Source organism: Pipistrellus hanaki (assembly GCF_964339955.1).
Source record: "Pipistrellus hanaki genome assembly, chromosome: 18".
Taxonomy (NCBI): domain Eukaryota; kingdom Metazoa; phylum Chordata; class Mammalia; order Chiroptera; family Vespertilionidae; genus Pipistrellus; species Pipistrellus hanaki.
In genome coordinates, this window is record NC_140520.1 from 14,699,508 (window position 1) to 14,717,593 (window position 18,086).

At 42.5% G+C, this 18,086-nt stretch overlaps 1 protein-coding gene across 1 annotated transcript in view; it reads left to right on the forward strand.

The window, feature by feature from the left end:
* The first annotated feature begins 9,501 nt into the window (after positions 1-9,501).
* Positions 9,502-18,086, forward strand: part of CHD1L (chromodomain helicase DNA binding protein 1 like) — a 37,962-nt gene continuing 29,377 nt past the window's right edge. Inside the window, exons 1-5 of the mRNA XM_084865510.1 lie at positions 9,502-9,823; positions 11,780-11,892; positions 14,055-14,161; positions 14,700-14,814; positions 15,608-15,639. Of these exons, the coding sequence (XP_084721636.1) occupies positions 9,688-9,823; positions 11,780-11,892; positions 14,055-14,161; positions 14,700-14,814; positions 15,608-15,639 (503 nt within the window). The 5' untranslated portion in view covers positions 9,502-9,687. The remainder of the gene's footprint in view (positions 9,824-11,779; positions 11,893-14,054; positions 14,162-14,699; positions 14,815-15,607; positions 15,640-18,086) is intronic.

Consider the following 18,086-nt stretch of genomic DNA (forward strand, 5'->3'; position numbering starts at 1 on the left):
CCAAGGATATTTTTCCATTGATCTTTTAGAGAGAGTGGAAGGGAGAGGACTAAAAGACAGAGAGAAATATTGATGTGAGAGAAACACATCGATCGGTTGCCTCCTGCACCAGCCTTGACCAGGGCCCAGGCCAGGGAGGAGCCTACAAGGGCGGTACATGCCCTTGACCGGGCTCCAACCTGGGACCCTTCATAAGCAGGCCGATGCTCTATCCACTGAGACAAACTGGCTAGGGCTAGGAGGACATTTTTACTTCTTATTTAGTCACAAGTCCTTCTTCCATTTCTCATCTCCTTTCTTTTTGCATCCTTTCCTTTTTGGCTAATTTCTGCTTTTACAACACTCTAGTTGAACTGCATTTATTTTTTTTAATTTACTTTTATTGTTTAAAGTATTATAAACAGTAGTGCATATGCCTCCTTTTTCCCCCCATTGACCTCCTCTCCACTCCCTGGCCTTCCCTACCCACTGGCATTTGTCCTCACAGTGTCTTGCGTCCATTGGTTATACTTAAATGCATGTGTACAAGTTCCTTGGTTGATCTCTTACCGCCCGCCCCCCCCAACTCTCCCCTAACTTCCCACTGTAGTTTGACAGTCTGTTCAATGCTTCTTTGCCTCTGTATCTATTTTTGTTCATCAATTTATAATGTTCTTTATATTCCACAAATGAGTGAGATCATGCGGTATTTATCCTTCACTGACTGGCTTATTTCACTTAGCATAAGGTTCTCCAGTTCCATCCATGCTGTTGCAAATGGTAAGAATTCCTTCTTTTTTATAGCAGCATAGTATTCCATTGTGTAGATGTACCACAGTTTTCTGATCCACTCATTTGCTATTGGGCACTTAGGCTGTTTCCAAATCTTAGCTATTGTAAATTGTGCTGCTCTGAACATAGGGGTGCATATATCCTTTCTGATTGATATTTCTGTTTTATTGGGATATAGTCTGAGAAGTGGTACTACTGGGTCAAATGGCAGTTTTTTAATTTTTTGGGAAACGCCATATTGTTTCCCACAGTGGCTGCACCAGTCTGCATTCCCACCAACACTGAAGGAGAGTTCCTTTTTCTCTGCTTCCTTGCCAACACTTACCGTTTGCTGATTTGTTGATGATAGCCATTCTGACAGGTGTGAGATGGCACCTCATTGTGGTTTTGATTTGCATCTCTTGGATGATTAATGACTTTGAACATGTTTTCATAGATCTCTCAGCCTTCTGTATGTCCTCTTTAGAAAAGTATCTATTTAGGTCCTTTGCCCATTTTTTGATTGGTCCCTTATGAAGTCTCTTCCTTGAGATTTCAGAAAAGTTAGCTTCTCATTCTATCCCTCCCCAAGATTTATGGTAGCAGAAGGGCCAAGAACCACTTAAGAACAACCACATCTAATACAACTATCCTGCTTCTATTAGCCCATGGTTTATTGGTTGCTAGAGAAGGTTCGTGATTTCCTTTCAGTTAATGAATTGCTGAACCACAAGGAGCCTCATTTGAATGGGAGGCAGATAATTGCAAGTCACTAGAGATCCCCAAACTTGAGCTCGGTGTAGTAACTGGATGGGTGGGATGAGCATATCAAGAAAAAGATGAACATAGAATTTTCATGGTTATAGGAGTGGCAGACACTGCTAGTTGTTCACTAAAATCTGTTCTCCTTATACAGCACCAAAGGGTTGTTGTGGGGATGGGACTGCCCAATAGGAACTATATTTCCCAGTTCCCCTTGCAGCCATGTGTGCCCATATGATTAAATTCTCATTGAGGAATGTAAGAAGAGCTGACATAGGCAAGTCCTACCTAACTGGTTTAAAGGTAATGGTTTATCCTAGAGTTCTACTCTTTCTCTTTTCCTGTAATCTGAAATGCTGATATCCAGAGATAATTTTGGAAATCACATATTGGGTCCTTAAATGATTGGATTTTCTAATCTGGATCTACTTATCTTAGACTGTTACATAAGAGATAAGTAAACTGCTATTTTTTTTGTACTATTCAATGTTTGATTTTGCTTTTTATAGCAATTTGCCAACCCTAATAAGTATTAATATTATGTAATTTTAATATTCTTTGCACCTGTAACGTTTTTTGCTTAGTCCAGGCTACTCTTGGACTTAAAAATTTTTTCTTTCAATTTCAATACTATATTTGTTTCAGGTATACAACGTAGTGTTTATTTGTTTTTTCAGCATAGTGTTTAGACAGTTATACAACTTATGAAGTGATCCCTGAGAAGTCTAGTACCATACATAGTTATTACAATATTAACTATATTCCATATGCTGCTAATTTTTACTCTTAATCCATTTATCTTTTTCAAACTCCAACCCCCTCCAATATGGCAATCATCAGTCTTATTTAAAAACTGGAGGCCCGATGCACGAAATTTGTGCATAGGGGTGTGTGTCTCTCAGCCCAGCCTGCACCCTCTCCAATCTGGGACCCCTTTCACAATCCAGGAATGCTGACTCCCAACTACTCATCTGCCTGCCTTCCTGATTCCCCTAACTGCTTCTGTCTGCCAGCCTGATCACCCCCTAACCACTCTCATGCCAACTTGTTTGCCCCTAACTACCCTCCACTGCAGGCCTGGTTACCCCTAACTGCACTCCCCTGCAGGCTTGATTGCCCACAACTTCCCTTGCAGGCCTGGTCCCTCCCAACTGCCCTCCCCTGCTGGTCATCTTGTGGCAGCCATTTTGTGTCTACATGGGGGCAGCCATCTTGTGTGTTGGAGTGATGATCAATTTGCATATTACTCTTTTATTAGATAGGATAGAGGCCTGGTGCATGGGTAGGGGCCAGCTGGTTTGTCCTGAAGGGTGTCCTGGATGAGGGTGGGGGTTCCATTGGAGCATGGGTGGGGCGAGTGTCCTATGGTGGTTTGCAGGCCAGCCACACCCCCTGGTGACACAAGCAGAGGCCCTGGTATCTGGGACTTATTTATCTTCTATAATTGAAACTTTGTAGCCTTAAGTGGAGGCCTGGGGCAGCCAGGATGTACAGAAAACTTGGCTTTCTCCATTGCTGGGGAAACCCAAGCCTCCTGCTCGCTCTAAGGCTGTAGCCATCTTGGTTGGGTTAATTTGCATATTCACTGATTGGATGGTGGGTGTGGTGGAGTGATGGTTAATTTGTATATTACTATTTTATTAGATAGGATTGGCAGTGGACCTGAGTAAACATTTCCAATAGACACATGAAAAGATGCTCAATGTCAATAATCAGAGAAATGTAAATCAAAACCACAATGAGCCCTAATTGGTTTGGCTCAGTGGATAGAGCCGTCGGCCTGCAGACTTAAAGGTCCCAGGTTCGATTCTGGTCAAGGGCATGTACCTTGGTTGCAGGCACATTCCCAGTGGGGAGTGTGCAGGAGGCAGCTGATTGATGTTTCTTTCTCATCGATGTTTCTAACTCTCTATCCCTCTCCCTTCCTCTCTGAAAAATAATATATATATATAATATATATAATATATATTATATATAATATATATTTAATATATATAATATATAATATATATTTAATATATATTAAAAACAAACAAACACAATGAGATATTACCTCACACCTGTCAGATTAGCTATAAAAAAAAGAATGAACTCTAACCATTTGTGAAAACATGAATGGACCTAGGTGATTTTTGCTAAGTGAAATAAGTCAGACAAAGGCAAATACCATATGGTTCACCTATATGTGGAATCTAAAAAATAAAATAAATGAACAAACAGAAACAAACTCATAGGTACAGTGGACCTGTAACGTTTATTTTTTGGACCTGTAACTTTTAAAAGACTGGCATATTTCATAAAAGCTTTCAGTTACACATGTGAACCTGTACTATAATAGTCTCTTTTAAAAATGAAATTCTGAAGAGCGTGTCTTAACATAATCATTTTACAGATCAGAATTTTAACTTACAAATGAGTTATTTGTAAATTGGAATATATGAGTGTACTAGAGATGTCTAGCTATAGGAAATAGCTAAGCATTTCCTTTGGGGAATCCTATATATAATTAAAGGTTAATATGGCTTTGGGATCTTGCCAACCAGAGAAGAAGAGAGATCTTAAGTTTAGAGCCCCTGTGAGCAAGATCACATTGTTTAACAACATTTCATTGTAGACTGAGTCAATAGAAACATTTAGCTTCATTTAGTTTTATTACTGAGATGTCCTGCTCCTTCTGTGGAAATATGTCACAAAAGTAACTGGCAAACTCAAAAGCTTGGGATTAACTAGGTGGATTCCTGGCAGGCGTGGCTTAGTGGATGAGTGCTGACCTATGAACCAGGAGGTCAGGATTTGATCCCCGGTCAAGGTACATGTCCAGGCTGCCTGTTCTATGCCCAGTGTGGAGCGTGCAGGAGGCAGTCCATCAATGATTCTGTCTCATCATTGATGTTTCTATCTGTCTTTCCCTCTCCTTTCCTCTCTGAAATCAATACAAATATATTTTCAAAAAACAGAAAGAATAAAATTGGGTGTCACTAACTTGGTGGCAAGGCATATTGATAGTCAAAAGGCACTAGTTAAGGAAAATAAACAGAACTGTGGGCAAAACTTGGTGCACAGCTGATAGTTTGCAATCTCTGGATTTTGTCCTCCAAGATTCCTTGATAATATCTTAGTGTTAAAGCATTACCTTTGGCACAAGAGGGAGTGGAAATTTCCTGATGAGATTGAATATGGTAAGAGTCCTATAAAGCAGACCTACTTGGTTGATATATTTAAAGGGGCACTCTTGAGGAATCCAAGATGGCTGCTCGGGTAGACACCTAGCCGCAGCCGCACGCAACAATTTCAATAAAATACAACTAAAATATAAAATGGACATTACCCAGAACTACAGGAAAGTCAACTGACTGGAAATTCTACAACGAGAAGCAAGGAGAAAACCAGAAGGAAGCGCGGAGGAGCTGTAAAAGCCCAAGGTACGGAGACACGCGGCGCGTGCGGAGAGGACGGAGCCGGAGAGGAGGGAGGCCGAGTGCCTGGCTGGCGTTCCCTAGCGGGAAGGAGATAAACACTCGGACTGTGCTGGGCCCCCAATTGCTCTGAACCCCCGTTCTAGGCCAGACCCTGGGGACCCAGGCTCATCCAGAGGGAGATGGGCTGTAAGGCGGTACTCGGGGAAGCAGCGAAAGGAGGTCCCAGAGGCGCGCACACAGCGCGCAGAGAAGGGCCGGCCGGCTGTGCCGTAGGGCTGCCCTGGCGGGAAGGAGACAGGCTCCAGACTGCTCTGAACGCCACCTCCAACTCCACTTCCAACTGAACTGAACCCCAGTTTCGGGCCCATTGCGGGAGAGCTTACACTGTTTGGTAGCAGGCGAAAATCGAGGGCACCTTTCTCTCAGAGGCGCCGGCAGCAAGCACTGAAGGACCCTGAGTCTCAGGAGTCGCATAGGGCGGGGCTGACGGAAGCCAAGGCTGTAGGCTCCACCCTGAAACCCCGCCCCATCAGAAAAGCTGCCTGCGAAAATGCCTAAACCAAATAGATCACAAACGAAAGAAATGGAGGACAAAAAGCGACTGGATATAGAGTTCAAAACCACACTTATAGGGTTTTTCAAGAGACTCCTAGAAAAGGCCGATAAAATAAATGAGACCTATGAGGATATGAAAAGGGATCAACAAGAAATGCTAAGGGATCAACAAGAAATAAAGAATACATTGTCTGAAATAAAAAATATTCTACAGAGTCCTAAAAACAGAATAGAAGATCGCAAGAATCAAGTCAAAGATTTGGAACATAAAGAGCCAGAAGACACTCCTCTGCAGAAGCTAGAAGGCAAGAGAATCCAGAAAATTGAAGATAATGTAAGAAACATCTGGGACAACTTCAAACGATCCAACATCAGAATCATGGGGGTCCCAGAAGATGAGAGAGAGCAAGATATCGAAAACATACTGAAAGAAATAGTGATAGAAAACTTCCCCCACCTGGGGAAAGAATTGGACTTACAAGTCCAGGAAGCACACAGAACTCCAAATAAGAGGAATCCAAAGAGGACCACACCAAGACAAATCATAATTAAGATTCCAAGAGCAAAGGACAAAGAGAGAATATTAAAAGCAGCAAGAGCTAAGCAGGTGGTTACCTATAAAGGAGCACCTATACGATTGTCAGCTGATTTCTCAACAGAAACCATGCAGGCCAGACGGGAATGGCAAGAAATATTCAAGGTGATGAATAGCAAGAACCTACAGCCAAAAATACTCTACCCAGCAAAGCTATCACTCAGAATCGAAGGTCAGATAAAGAGCTTTACTAATAAAAAAAAGCTAAAGGAGTTCATCACCACCAAACCAGAATTATATGAATTGCTGAAGGGGGTTCTTTCAGAAGAGAAAGTAAATAAAGATAAAAATTATGAACAACAAATACGTAACTATCAACAAGTGAATCAAAAAACCAAGGAAATTTAAAAAAAAAATCTGATGAACAATATTAACTGTTGAATATAATATTGTAGAATCAGAGGTATGGAAGGGGAGTGAACTGATGATTCTTGGGGAAAAGGGGAGAGGGAAATGTGGGAAGAGACTGAACATATAAACTGTGCACCTATGGATGAGGACAATGGGGAGGGGGGAAAGGGCAGAGGGTGGGGTGGGAAGGGGGGGGAAAGGAACACTTGTAATAATATGAACAATAAAAATTTATTAAAAAAAATAATAATAAAATAAAAATAAAAAAAATAAATAAAAGCTGAGCTAAATTCCTGCATTAAAATAAAAAAAAAATAAAAAAAAAATAAAGGGGCACTCTTTTTTAAAATATATTTCCCTGGTTTCTACATTTTAAACTAATGTATGATTTGATGCTAAAAATGTATGTAATTATGTCAAATGTCAAAATACGGTTTTTCTTTTTCTTAGGAGAAAAAAACTCAACTCTCTTTCATTCCAGTGATTTCTCCACCACAGGGCAGTGACCTAATCCTAACCTGAACCCAAAGGTCTAAGTTCATGTACTCAAAAAGAGGTTTGTACAGATTTTCACCCATGGCTACAGCTTTTACTCAAGCTCCATATCTAACCTACCACTAGCAGATGTTGCCAGCTGGCATCCTGCTTTTACCCACCAGGTCAGGGACATAATGGATAGCAAACACACTTGTTTGCCAATCTGTGCTTCCTCATGCTTGCTTTGGTGGGATTGGCAGAGACGAAGGCCTAACATTAGGGTGATAATGATTACCGTTAATCTTATTCAGTTGCTGTTGCCAGCGTGTCTACCCTCTCAGTGAAGTTATAAAATAAAGAATTAATATTAACACCAGGATTACATAACCTGGACAAAGAATGGAAAGGAGTTGGGGTTAGACGCTCTTCCGGCAGTTAACATTGGCTAACTGGAAAAATTGGACAAGTTGCCTAAACTTTTGGCGCCTTGGTTTGTCCATCCCTGAAATGTCCTCTCTGTACGGTGAGGTTATAATAGTTAGGTTTGGACTTCAGAATTGCTCAACAGACACCTCATTCAAACATTCAATAATACTTACTGAGTGTATACTATGTGCCAGTATATACTATACAAATTCAACCTTTCCTAACAGTGAAATTCTTATCTTTTGTCTCCTGTATTCTCTGTCTCAGTGATGGTGTCAATATCCACCCAGTTATCCAGATGCTCAATCAGGGTATTTTACAGGTTTTTCCTTAGCAGTATATCTAATATCTGACCACTACTCAAACCTCCACTCCACCATGTTGGCCCAACAACTATCATCTCTATCTCAGACTCCCACAGTAGTCTTCTACAAGGCTCCCTGCTTTTACCTTGTCCCTTTCCATATATTCTTTTCATACAGCATCCAAATAAAATCTTAGAGGCATCATCTCACTAACTGGCTTGGAGTTTCTTAGCTACTTCTCTTAGCTGTATTTTATTTTTATTTACTTATTTTTAAAAATATGTTTTTATTGATTTTAGAGAGAGGAAAGGAGAGGGAGAGAGATACACATACATTAATGATGAGAGAGAATCATCAATCGACTGCCTCTTCCATGCTCCCTATAGGGGATCAAGCCCGCAACCTAGGCATGTGCCCTGACTGGGAATTGAACCGTGATCCCCTGGTTCATGGGTCCACGGCTTAAACACTAAGCCGGGCATTTAGCTGAATTTTAGATGCCAGACTCAATATACCAACAGAACACTTAGCTTACAGCTAGGACCCCCATCTCTAGTATAATACTAAAACAAATGTATGTTAAGTTGATAATAATAAACACCCATTTGTTTGAGTGGCGGGTGGTTAATATTGGTGCTTTAGTAGATGTCTACCCACAAAGTCTAGAGGGGAGAAAGTAAGTCCAGTTCAGACACCAGGACTCATAGTCCATTTACAACAGCCACTTAGGACAGCAGCCCCTCAAGAGAAGCAAAGGATATAAATCTATCTTAAAATTTTGAGAAAACAGCCATGTAGGAAATCAATTAATAGGGCCTATTATATGACTCTGTTTCTCTCTCTTCTTAACATTGATCAGTACTTGGCTTTCATTTGTTTATTGCCTGTCTCCCCCCTTTTAAAAATATAAGCCTAACCTGATTTACTTAAATTAAATAAGTAATGGCCTTAATGTGAGTAGTGGCCTCTGTCTCCAGTGCTGAAAGAGCACGTGGCACACAGTAGGTGCTCAATCAGTATTTATAAAACGACTCAAGACACAAAATTAGCTTCACAAAACAGTGCTTTGTTTTTGAGGTTTTAGAAATCAGTCCAAAGTCATTTCTTTTGTAGCTCACAGCTAATTTCTCCCTTTTATTTTGAGGGTAGGCAAGGATGGGGTGAAGTGCAGCTTTAGTCTGAGTTTACCGAAGACAGAAGCATCAAGATTAATGTAAGTGAGAATAGCATTCTAATGATATTATCCAGAGAATTAACATGGTTCCTGTTCCAGTTTTGCCAATTACCACTCACCGTTTCCTCATCTGTCACGTGAGGACAATTATAGGGCTTAATTGAGGGTTAAATGAGAAAATAAACACATGTTAAGGCCTTAGGGCAGAGCTTCTAACAGCTACTTGGTTATTATAGTATTTGTATTGGTGGTACACTACTAATCATAAATGACTACATCACAAATGCACCCAAAGCTAACCTTGAGTCTTGGTGTGCTCCCCATAATTCACTTGAGAAACCCATTGTATCACAAGCTTTGGTGACTGACGTTACTACCATTGAGGGGTCCCAAACTATGGCCTACCATCAGCAGGAAGTAAACAAGATTTCAGGGCCGAAAACGAATGTATGATTAGCATGAACTGAAAGCACTCAAGCCTTGACCATCTCGCCGTGAATCGCTGGAGGGCAGCAGGCAGGGACGACGTCTTCCTGAATTCTGCAGCCCCAGAGCACCTGGCAGAGGGCAGTGAACTTAGTAAGTGAATGACCAGCACACGCTGACCTCTGGGGGAGCGTGTCCAGGCCGCCTGTCGCTGATTATGGATGTGCAGAGCGCGCGTCAGCACCACCAGAAGCACAGGAGCGCGCACCCAGCGGCCCCGCGTGCACCGGGCTGCAGGGGACCCCGCTCGGAGCCGGAGCCGGAGCCGCGCTCGCCTCCGGAACTCAGCGCCGCACGCGCCCCCTGGCGGCGGGGGGACGCATTTGCGTCGGGAAAGGAAGCGCGCGAGGCGACGCGGGGCGACGCGCGGCGGAACTCTCCGGGCGGATGGAGAAGCGCGCGGACGCCGCGACCCGCCAGGGCGACATGCCCGGCTTCTTACGGAACCTCCAGGGCCGAGCGGAGGCGGCGCGGGCGGGCGCGCGTGTGCAGGAGCAGGAGCTGAGGCAGTGGGGCCTGACAGGTCAGTGGCCCCGGGGGGAACTTCCGCCCGCCCGGCTGCTCGCCGGGACTCGCTTCTCCGCGGCCGGGACCCCGCGCCGCGGCCGGTGCTGCTGGGCGCCGCGGGGGGACCGTCCTGTGGGCCGTTTTCCTGCGGACCCCAGGACCTTCCCTTCCCTTTCCTTCCCTGCCCCTCCCGCACCTGCGGCGGGGCGGGGCGGGGCGGACCGGAGCCTCCGGGGCCGGGGGCCATGTCCCGCCGGTGCCGGCCGCGGGGTCGCGGGCGCAGCTGGAGCGGGATCCGCGCTCCCGCGGGCCCAGGGGCGGGGAGCCCGGGGAGGCCTGGTCCTAAGGGGAAGAGCGTCCTCCGAAGAAGGCGGCGGCGGAGGTCCTGACGCCCCCGGGCCGGGCTTGCAGGTTCTGTGCCGGTGGGTTTGCAGGCCTGTGCTCGGGGTTTCAGTCGTTAGTTCCCTGAAACTATCGGGACTCGGCTCCCAGCTCCAGGGCTCTTGGTTCACTGTGCATGCGCAGTTCCTGGAGAAGCACCCCGGCAAAGTCCCTCCCCTTCCTTCCTCCTCCCCACCGGCTGTGTTTTAAAATGTGCTTTTATCAGCTCATCACCGCACATAACTGTCCCGCTTTTCCTAGCCCTTCCTTCCCCAGAGTCAACGCAGAACACACCTTTCAGGGTCTGCACAGGGAGGCCCCGCCCCTTTACCTCTTGATGTGGGTGAGCGTATGGCTCCCCGGCTGGCCTCCACTGACACTGTAGGGTAGTCTCATTCCCTCTTGACCGAGTCTCCGCCAGGCCTCCTGTGACACCACTTCTGAGGGTGGTATTGGAGAGGGTAGTTAGAATCTCCTAAGGGTAAGAAGTCCAGGCATTTCTGGGTGGTTAGTTTTTTTCACCTCCAAGTCTTCAGAGTTGACTTACATTTGTTTGTTTATATATATTTAAATATATTTTATTGATTTTTTACAGAGAGGAAAAGAGAGGGATAGAGAGCTAGAAACATCGATGAGAGAGAAACACCCATCAGCCGCCTCCTGCACACCCCAGCACAGGGGATGTGCCCACAACCCAGGTACATGCCCTTGACCGGAATCGAACTTGGGACCCTTCAGTCTGCAGGCGGACGCTCTATCCACTGAACCAAACCAGTTTCAGGGTTACGTTTGTTTTTTATTGTAGCATTCAGGATCTTTAGTTGCATTAGCAGGAAGAATGGTGACAAGAAAATCTCCCATCTTCCCAGAAGCCATTTTGGTCTTTTACATTTTAGTCTTCTTGGATTAGTTGAATTTTCTAACCTACAAAGTGGAGATAATGCCTACTACATGGGGTTGTTATAAGTATTAAAGGAGGTGATGTACATAAAGTGTTTACTACTCTCCCTGGTATTTAGTAAGTGCTTAATAAAAGTAACTTATTCCCCCCCCCCAAATGTTCTATAATTATTATATATGGCCTAGTTTCTTTTTAAAGATCGTGAGTTCAAACCAGAAAATTATAGTTTTGTTAATAGTAGTATGGTTGGGGTCTTCCCTTCTCCCGAGACGTAGCTGTTTTCTGAAATTGTGTATTCTTTCCCTAAGAGAGAGAATAGAGAGCAGAAGCGCCATGTGGGTTGCAGCCTCATTTCCTAGAATGGACACTGGCGTGAGAATCAGGTCCAAGGTGACGTTCTTATGTCGTGTGGATCCCATAATACTGGGCTTTGAATATAATGATGACTAAATCTGCTGAAAAAGCAGTTTGGAAGTCAGCAAATGTTTACATATTTGTAACTTCCCAACAGAGGATATGGCCAGTAATGTTGGGGTATAGGGATTTAGGCCATATGCTTCTGTTGAAGTCTTAGAATATAGCGTGTGTGTTGTGTGTGTGTGTGTGTGTGTGTGTGTGTGTGTGTATGCGCGCCCGTGCGCGCAGGCTGAAATATTTGCTGTTTGGACTCGCTGTGTTTTTTATTTCTAGGGATTAACCTACGCTCTTATCAACTGGAGGGAGTCAACTGGCTAGCCCAGCGCTTCCATTGTCAGAATGGCTGCATCCTGGGAGATGAGATGGGCCTGGGTAAGACCTGCCAGGTATGTCACTTAACCTCTGTTGAGGGTGAGAGTACTGGCTCCCCACGTGGTCTCACAGACACTGTAGGATGGTCTTACCTTCACTGAAATACCTTCTTACAACTCATTACTATCTTCAGTGACCAGTATGCGGTTTTATATTAGGTGGTGAAACGCCTGAGCCTTTATTTTGACGTTGGAGCTGACTTTTCTAATCGGGACAGTTTTGAACTGTGTCACTGTTATAGAAGACCAGAAAAAAAATCCAAGCCATGCATAGAGAAAGGGAGTTACATTTTATTAAAGGCAGAGAGAAATGTGCCTTTCAAATTCTGGGCCCCTCCACATGGAGGAAACCTTTTCCATTTATACTTTTCCTGGCTCTTTTGTCTCCCAAATTTGGGCCTTCTGGGAAAGAAGGCCTTCGTGCTGGGAAGGGGCCATGAGACCGTATCTCACGCCTGGCCCGTGTCAGCACTGACAGCTCTGACTGGGGCATAGTCCACGGCCTCTCTGGAATGGGAGTAGCCTTATTGTCATTATTTAAGCAATTACAGAAGCCAAAATAGGGTTAAAATTTCAAACAGCAGTTTTTATGTAAGATGGATGCCTCATCACTATCCTTATTTTAGTTTCTGGGCAAGGTTTTTCTCTTGTAAAGCAAATATACCTGTCTCAGGGATCAAATTGTTTCTGCCTGCCTTAGCAATACTCTAACGAATTAAGTTAGCTGGATCACTTCTGATATTAATTTCCCTTCCTCAGTGAGTAGAGGGCCGCTTGTCATTTTTCTAGCAGGTTAGAGAAGTGCAGAAGAAATACCCCATGTTTTCCAAAGCGCCTTGGACATGGAATGGCAGGACACAGTATCCTCAGCAAAAGCTAGACAAGAGTGGTTTTAATCCAATAGGCACCTTTTTATTGGATGATTTTTCTGAGCACAATCTGGATTGGAAAGTGATAGGTAATTAAAGAAGAAAATTCTATTATAAAATTAATGTAATTTCAGTTTAAAAACAAAACAAAAACAAAACCCACCAAACCATAACCACAGAACACTAATCATAACCATAAATATATAGTAGTGCATGTTTTACAATGGTTGAAATTATAGTGCACTTATAGTTTGTATTTTAGTGATCCAACACTGTCATTTCCGTTTCTGTTCTTCCCAGTGATTATTTTTATTGGCTACTTAATATTCCTTCAAGAGAATTGATCATAATTTACTTAAATGTCCTAAAGATGAGGAATGATGAGTTCCTTTTTTGTTGTGCTATTTAAATTAATCTCAGTGTGTTCACCTTTGGGTATTTGCTTTCTCAGAATTTTGGATTGTATCATTAGCATAGATTTTTTTCAGAAACAGTTTAGCATTTGGGGATAGAGGCTTCTCAGACTTATTGTTTTATAAAAGAGAGCTATTTTCTCTGTATATCACAGCAATCTTCTAAAGAAACTTTTCTATTGTAGTCAAAATTGTGTACAACCATATCCTTTAGGAGGCCTATTTGGCTTTACAAAAATTTTCATTTTATACCACTATTTAAGCTTATGAGGCATTACTTATTTTTTATTATTTTTTTTTAACACTAGAATGTCTATTCCAGGAGAACTAGTAGTTTTATCCCTATTTTGTTCACTGTAGCCTAGCAAATAGAAGGTGCTCTATCAATACAGAGAGAAGGGAGCAAGGTAGGGAGGAAAGAGAACCTGGTAAGCAGCAGAGGCCACCACGTGGTTGGTCATTTTCACAGTCATATCCTGACACTTGCTGTATGTTTTCAGAGTATTCCTGATCTCTTGTACATTCTTTGCATTGTTTTCATGGATTTCTGTGGTCTTTCCTATATAAATATAGCAAGCAATGGTGCCATATGTATATGACAAGCAATGGTGTCAATATTTATTCAATTGAACCTCTAATGCAAAGAAATTTAAAAATTAGCACAATTTTTAAATTTCTTTGCATTAGGTTCAATTGAATAAATATTGACACCATCGCTTGTTAACTGTTGATATAATTGAGTGCCATAGATTTCTTTGGCAATTATTCTGAAGCTTACATGATTTCACTCTAGGAATGGATGACTCTCCTAATGTGTACATTATTTTTTGTAAACCACATGGTCGTTTCTCATATGGAAATGTGATCAAAACTGCCTTCTTTTTCTGTGTTTCAGACTATTGCTCTCTTCATTTACTTGGCAGGAAGATTAAATGATGAAGGACCATTTCTGATTCTTTGTCCCTTGTCTGTGTTAAGCAACTGGAAAGAAGAGATAGAAAGGTACAGAGCAGATGTAGCGGAAATTTTATTTTTTGCATTGACTAAGTTTTTTTCCCCCCTGAGAGATATGTGAAGTGTGATGAAACAACAGATTGCCCTAAACAGTGAGTGTATTTTTTTCCAGAAAACTCTAACCTGAGGTAATGTAGATAAAGACTGAGGATCTGATGGGAGGAGGGTCCCATGTTATTGATACTATTTGGCCATTTGAAGGTCAGTCCTCATCTTTAGTACATTTTGCTGAACTAAAGGAGAAACCATCTTTTTCATAGTGACAGATGGAGGAACCAATATGGAAAAAAATATTTTGTCTTTAGAGTTAGCACAGGACCCTTTTTTCAGATGTTCATCAGACCCTCCCTCCTATTTACACAAGAACTTATCCATTACTCTGCATAGGATTGCAGAGTCCCAGGCCTCTTTCTGATCCTGAGGCCTGCACATCTGCAGTCCTCCCATGAAATGTACTTTTCCAGATAGGTGTGCCCTTTCCCACGGCTCTGTGTTTGTGTTCATCTACTTCTTTTCTTGGATTCAGATTTGCTCCAGGTCTTTCCTGTGTAACATATACAGGTGACAAAGAGGAGAGAGCCAACCTCCAGCCAGACCTAAAACAGAAGCCATGTTTTCATGTGTTGCTGACTACCTATGAGGTACCTACCCATTTTTCCTCTACAGCAAGAACTCTTAACTTGGGACCCTAGAAGTTGTAAAACCCATTGGAATTATGTTTAATGGTTTTTGAGAACACACGTTTTTCTGGGACAGCCTACTTCACTTAGGTCCTCAGTGCCGGGGTGTGACCAAAGAAGTGAGGGGAAGGCTTCCCAGGGAGGTGGCATTTGAGCTGCTTCTTTCTTTCTTTCTTTCTTTCTTTCTTTCTTTCTTTCTTTCTTTCTTTTTAAAAAATATATATTTTATTGATTTTTTACAGAGAGGAAGGGAGAGGGATAAGAGAGTTAAAAACATCGATGAGAGAGAAACATCGATCAGCTGCCTCCTGCACACCCCCACCTGGGGATGTGCCTGCAACCAAGATACACGCCCTTGACTGGAATCGAACCTGGGACCCTTCAGTCTCTAGGCCGATGCTCCATCCACTGAGCCAAACCGGCCAGCACTTGAGCTGCTTCTTGATTGAGGAATAGGAGGCAGACAGGCAGGCAAGGGAAAGGGTTTGTAGGCATAGGCATGGTCTCTGTTACTTGAGGATGGGAATGGAGGACACTTAGTTCCTGTCTCTTTTAAGACCTTGTTCTTCATGCTAAGACCAGGTCACTGTAAGCAGGCCTTACTCATGCCTCCCTTTTGCATGTCTAAGATAGTGCTGCTTAGAAATTATGTTCATGGCTCATTTTACTTAGTGAATGAATAAGACTTACCTCTTATTAATCTCAGAGTTATACTAGTACCAGCCTTTATAATGTATTTTCCTTAAATTTTCAGATTTCTTTGAAAGATGCCGCATTTCTAAGATCGTGAGTATGTTGCACTTCAGAAATTGTGCTAAATGTATCATGATACTCTTGTCTTTTCTTCTTTCCTGTCTGTCTTTCATGAGTCTTATTCACAAACTAGAGGCCCAGTGCATGAATTTCTCTAGCGGCTGCTGGCCAGGGCCTTCCTCCCTTCCCCTAGCTGGCCCCATGTCCCTGGAAGAACTCCCATTTGAGGGGACAATTTGCATATTGTGCTTTTATTATATAGAATAGGAGGCATTGCAGGATTCCTACAGTCTAGCTCCCTAGATTGTATGTCCTTGGGTTAGTTACTTAATCTCCACGAACCTCAGACTCCTCATGTGTAAAATGGGGGTGATTAACTCTCTTACCTTGGATGGCTGTTATGAGGATTAAATGAAGTGAGGTGTGCCTGGTAGGTTAACAGATATTAGATTCTTTATATTGCAACTTGCATAGACACCTCAGAACTGCTGTTTGGAGATTTTCTTATAGTATAAGAGGTGACTGATTTGAACCCACAAAATTAATGTTTTAGAAAGGGAGTGTTAAGAAGACTTCTAATTAATTAGCTTTCAGGCTTCATATGTGCTCATAAAGTACAGGAAACTTACATCTAACTCTTAGTACCACCTGATAATAAGGCTGACATGTTGCAGTATAGGGTCAGGATAACAGTTACAATATAAATTAAACAAGAGCTAGGCTTTAGGTAAATAAGAAAAGAATATATGTTGACAGAGTTGCGCGTTCTCCATTGCATGTGTAGTTGTGACATGGTTAGGTGGGGATTTGCATCTTTAATATTCTGAAACTTTTGCTTTCAAAGTGCTTACCAATATTTTAAATGTTATTTCTCAGTCAGGTTCTTTAGAATTGAATTTCTTTTTTTCATCTTATTTTGAAATACTAAAGACTCAGTCATAGATTTAAAATGACTTCCATCCAGTATTTTGTTTCACTTTTCATTTAACTGAGCATATGACCTTATTTTTCTTTAGGAGAGGATATGCTTTGCCTCTCTTTTGTTTATTTATTAATATCCAACTTAATATTTGTTGAAGATTTCTCCTCTGGAATGATACTATTCAGAAATACCAGGAAGGTAAGCCACAGAGCTTCCCTTAAGAGGACATTAACTCCAGGAGAGAGATAAAAAAAATATATAGATATCCATAATACAAGGCGGTATACAGGGCATCTCAAACAATGAAAAGATTGAGGCATAAATGTTATTCAGAACTTGATATAAATCATCCTATTTAGTCCTCATGGCAACCTTAAAAGGGATATTATCATCTATTGGATAGCTGAGGAAATGAGATTAGGTAACCTGTCCACTAGTAAATAGTAGATAACAGTTAACAATATACATTAAACAAGAGCTAGACGCCCAGACCCAGCACTAGTGCTGAGGAGCTTTCTTCTAAGCGTGCTTCTCAAAGGATCCAGGTCCGCTGGCATTTCACATGGTTCAGCAGAAACACAAGCTTTCTATGTCAGATTACCTGTCTTGAATCCCTTCCAGGTGGGTTGAAGAACCTCAGTAAATGAAGGGGCATTTGTAATGTTGACTCATCCTATGAGTCCCCAAAGCTCAGATAGGTTCTTTGGATGACAGGAGCGGCCAAAGGTAGGTTTACAGTTGTGGGTCCATGAAACACAGTTTATTCTTATGTTCTTATTTACTCATTATTTCATTATTTTCTATGCGGACGACTGTAAACTGACATTTGTCCTACCCCGAATTGGGCAAGGGTACACTGTGTGTCACTATATTGCACACTCTGAGAATATGCGAAAGTGTAATCTCTGCCCGAACGAGGTTTATTATGGGGAATTAATAAGAAAAATAGGAACTGTTTTTTTAATGATAGGCAACAGATTTATGCAATCTTTGAGTGCCAGAATTTCCTCCCCCTCTTCCTTTCCACGGAGCATCGTTCAGAGTGTCTTTTGATGAGTGCCTTTACCTACTTCCTTTTACTGAGCCCAAATCCATCTCCCTGTAGCCTGTTGAACTGAACAAGCTTTTCCTGGATGCCTGCTTGCTGCGTGTGAAAACCCAAATATCTGGTTCTTCACAGGGGAATAGGACCTAATCTGTTTTGAATGCTAATTCAGTCAGGCACACAGCTTATAGTGTGGCCACTTTCACACCTTGTCTATGGCCAGTGTCCACCTGCAGCTAGACTTGGTTCCTGGTAATCCTTAAATGCATCCCTTGCTCATCCTTTCCAGTGGGAATGATCCCAGTTCCTGTGTTCTCATTGGACCCCCAGTCTCTCTCCACCTGGACCGCTCTCAGAAAGTGAATGGAGCTAGGTGTCTGTTTCTGTGTGTTTTCTTGATTTTTTTTTACTGTAGCCTTAGAGGAAGAGGGCTTCCTCTTTGTAAGGCCAACCTCTGCTCGAGATCTTTTTCTAACTTTTTAGGGATTTTTATTACCATGCCCACTATCTTTC